This window comes from Polistes canadensis, unplaced genomic scaffold (assembly GCF_001313835.1).
Source record: "Polistes canadensis isolate GaletaPanama2010 unplaced genomic scaffold, ASM131383v1 scaffold_133, whole genome shotgun sequence".
Lineage (NCBI taxonomy): Eukaryota > Metazoa > Arthropoda > Insecta > Hymenoptera > Vespidae > Polistes > Polistes canadensis.
This window is the reverse complement of record NW_014569680.1, coordinates 119,161-121,974: the sequence shown is the minus strand read 5'-3', so window position 1 is coordinate 121,974 and position 2,814 is coordinate 119,161. Positions and strand designations below refer to the sequence as shown.

General features: G+C 28.1%; 1 protein-coding gene across 2 annotated transcripts in view; it reads right to left on the bottom strand.

Annotated features, from left to right (window-relative positions):
- Positions 1-2,814, bottom strand: part of LOC106788292 (trace amine-associated receptor 9) — a 55,964-nt gene that overhangs the window by 29,827 nt on the left and 23,323 nt on the right. For both annotated transcript variants that reach the window (XM_014751435.1, XM_014751434.1), the window contains exon 3: positions 2,314-2,430. In XM_014751435.1, coding sequence (XP_014606921.1) covers positions 2,314-2,430 — 117 coding nt within the window. The remainder of the gene's footprint in view (positions 1-2,313; positions 2,431-2,814) is intronic.

The following is a 2,814-nucleotide window of genomic DNA, read 5'->3' as shown; positions in this document are numbered from 1 at the left end:
ACGAGAAAGGTGATATTTCGCGGAACGAGACAGAACAATTCGAATTCTCGCGTGATGAAAGAAGATTTCGTGCTTGTACCTGGATAAAAGAAAAGAAAAAAAAAAAAAAAAAAGAAAAGAAAAGGAAAAAAAAACCATAAGAAAATACTAAAAAAAAAAAGTGAGGGAGAAGAGAAGAAGGGAAAGGGGAATGCATCGAAAAGGCAAGAACAAAAAAAAAAAGATAAAAAAAAATGTGCTCTTTATCCTGTGTGTTTTTTCATTTTTTTTATTTTTATTATTTATTTCTTGTTACCATCTTATTTCTATTTTCCAAGCTTGAAAATAGAAAGAACGATTACGAGAGACGACAAGCTTAGGGGGGTTGGTTGTATGGTGCATGCATGTGTGGATATATCGAGTCGTGTCATGTGAAAGCTCGATCTATGCTCAAGGCGGTTGACGTGTCCTGTCCATTGTCGAGTTCGTTCGTTCAATGCACCGGCGATCAACCCCATCCCCTTGAACCCCCTTCAACCCCCTACAACCCCCTGCACCACCCAACTATACCGAACTATCCTTCACTATCCTTGGAATTTCGATTGATAACAACAAACTATCGATAAAACGTTCGAACCCTTCATCCCCCTTCCCCACCCCCCACCCCCATCTTCTTCTTCTTCTTCTTCTTCTTCTTCTTCTTCTTCTTCTTATCATACGATGGATGTGATAAAATCGAAGCCGACAGTAACGTGATAACGTTGCTTGATGCTATTGGTGCAATATATATTTTGTCTTTTTTTTAAGTATAGGATTTATTCTTTGATATTATGAGGTCACCATATTTTACGTAATAATACACACACAACTTTATTATTATTATATATAATATTATTATTATTTATTATTATAAATTTTAATTTCGCGTGTTGCATGAAAATTATGTTAAGTGAAAGAAAACAGTGGGTTGGAAATATTCGTGGTTTTATGCACAAGAGTTGATTGTTCGGGTTTATTAGTACATGAAAATTGTACTTTTAAAAAGATGCAAGTTTTGTAAAAGAGGATTGAATGAAATATTTGTTGATATAACTTTTGTATTCAATTATGATCTAACGCGTGATTCGAATAATTTAACTAATATAGAATTTAGGTTTATTTAAATATTGATTTGTAAGTAAAAATGTTTGGGTATGTATGTAAGAAAATTTTTACGAGTCATATGATTTATTTTTCCTTTTTTTCTTTAATTGTTTCTTAGGACAACTGCAATTACTAATTGCAGTTAATGAATTCTTAGGACTACTGCAATTTATTCTCATTTCCTAAGACCATGTAGGGTTAACACAAAATTAAATGAAAATAAAATTTTATAAAAAAAATACTCGAGAATAAATAAATAAATAATTAAGTTTCATATGTGTGCAATAGGTTGAGATACTTCAAATTTTGTCTCTTTGTTTTTTGTTTCACGCGAAAAACTTATTAATATAAAATTTCGATATTATTTTACAAGAAAATAAAAGCAAATATTTTAGTTCTATGACAAACGAACGATTATTTTATCCGATATTAGAAATTTCGTGAAATATTATGATAAAACGAAAGAAATAAGTCGAGAGAAAAAAAAAAAATAAAAAAAAGAAGGAAAGAAAGAAAGATCTTCTATCACCTAGACGAGATAGAACTATTATTTCGGTTGGCACAGAAATTTTCTTCGTGTATCCGCGTAAAATCGTTACGGAATTCGTGGATTATTGCCAAATGTGTGTCGGGCCGAATGAAAAATAGTTTTCCTGTGGATTTTCTTCATTAGAGATGCGTTAAAAAAATCATACAAATTTTTTAATAACACACGAATACAATAAGAAAACTCTCGTTTATCATTCAAGATTATTTTTTTTTAAATTTTTTATTTCTCACCAAACTAACATAATTCGCGTAATAATTGATCGCGTTCACCATTAAAAAGGTTCGATCTAACGAACCTGAATAGAAAATAATAATAATATAAAATTAATTATTATAATTTATTAATAATAAAAAATAATTATAATATATAATTAATGTAAAATTAATTATTATAATTTATTAATAATACAAATAAAAATTATCATTTTGGACGAGAGAAAATAATGAATAAATAATAATAATAATAATAATAATAAAATAAGAGAGAGAAAATATGAAAGTGAGAAAGTAAAGGATAGAAGAAAAAACAACAAACTCATTGTTTAAAGCTAATGTTTTTCTAACCAGTTATATCTAATCTCATGTGTAATAAATTGTCGATTTAATGAAAGGAAGATGTCCGTGGATGAATTAGGGTCTCACCTTTTTAGAAGAATGCCTGTGATAACGATGAGGGTGCAGCATGCATACGTAACGGTCGATTGCCATGCACACAAGTATGACTGCACTTTGTTGGGTCAGGGCTCCTCTAAGAAGTGCCTGAAATGAAACATCCATCTTGAAAATGTATATATATGTATACTAACAATTTGATGTATATATCTTAAAAAAACCATAGAATATTAATTTATTATATTAATCATTTTTTTTTTTATATATCTAACAAAACTTTTCAATCACATTTCTTATGGCGTATTTTTTTATTATACTAACGCATTTAATCTTTTACGTTATAATAATTTCTTTTTTTTTCTTTTTTCTTTTCTGTTAATTTATTTTAAAATTCAAAAATATTTGACCTTGTTTGTTAATAATCGTACGACGATATCATATTTTTTTTTTTTTTTTTTTTTTTTTTTTTTTTTTTTTTTTTTTTTTTTTTTTTAGTTTTTTTTTTTTCCGATGGAAATTTTACTTTGGACA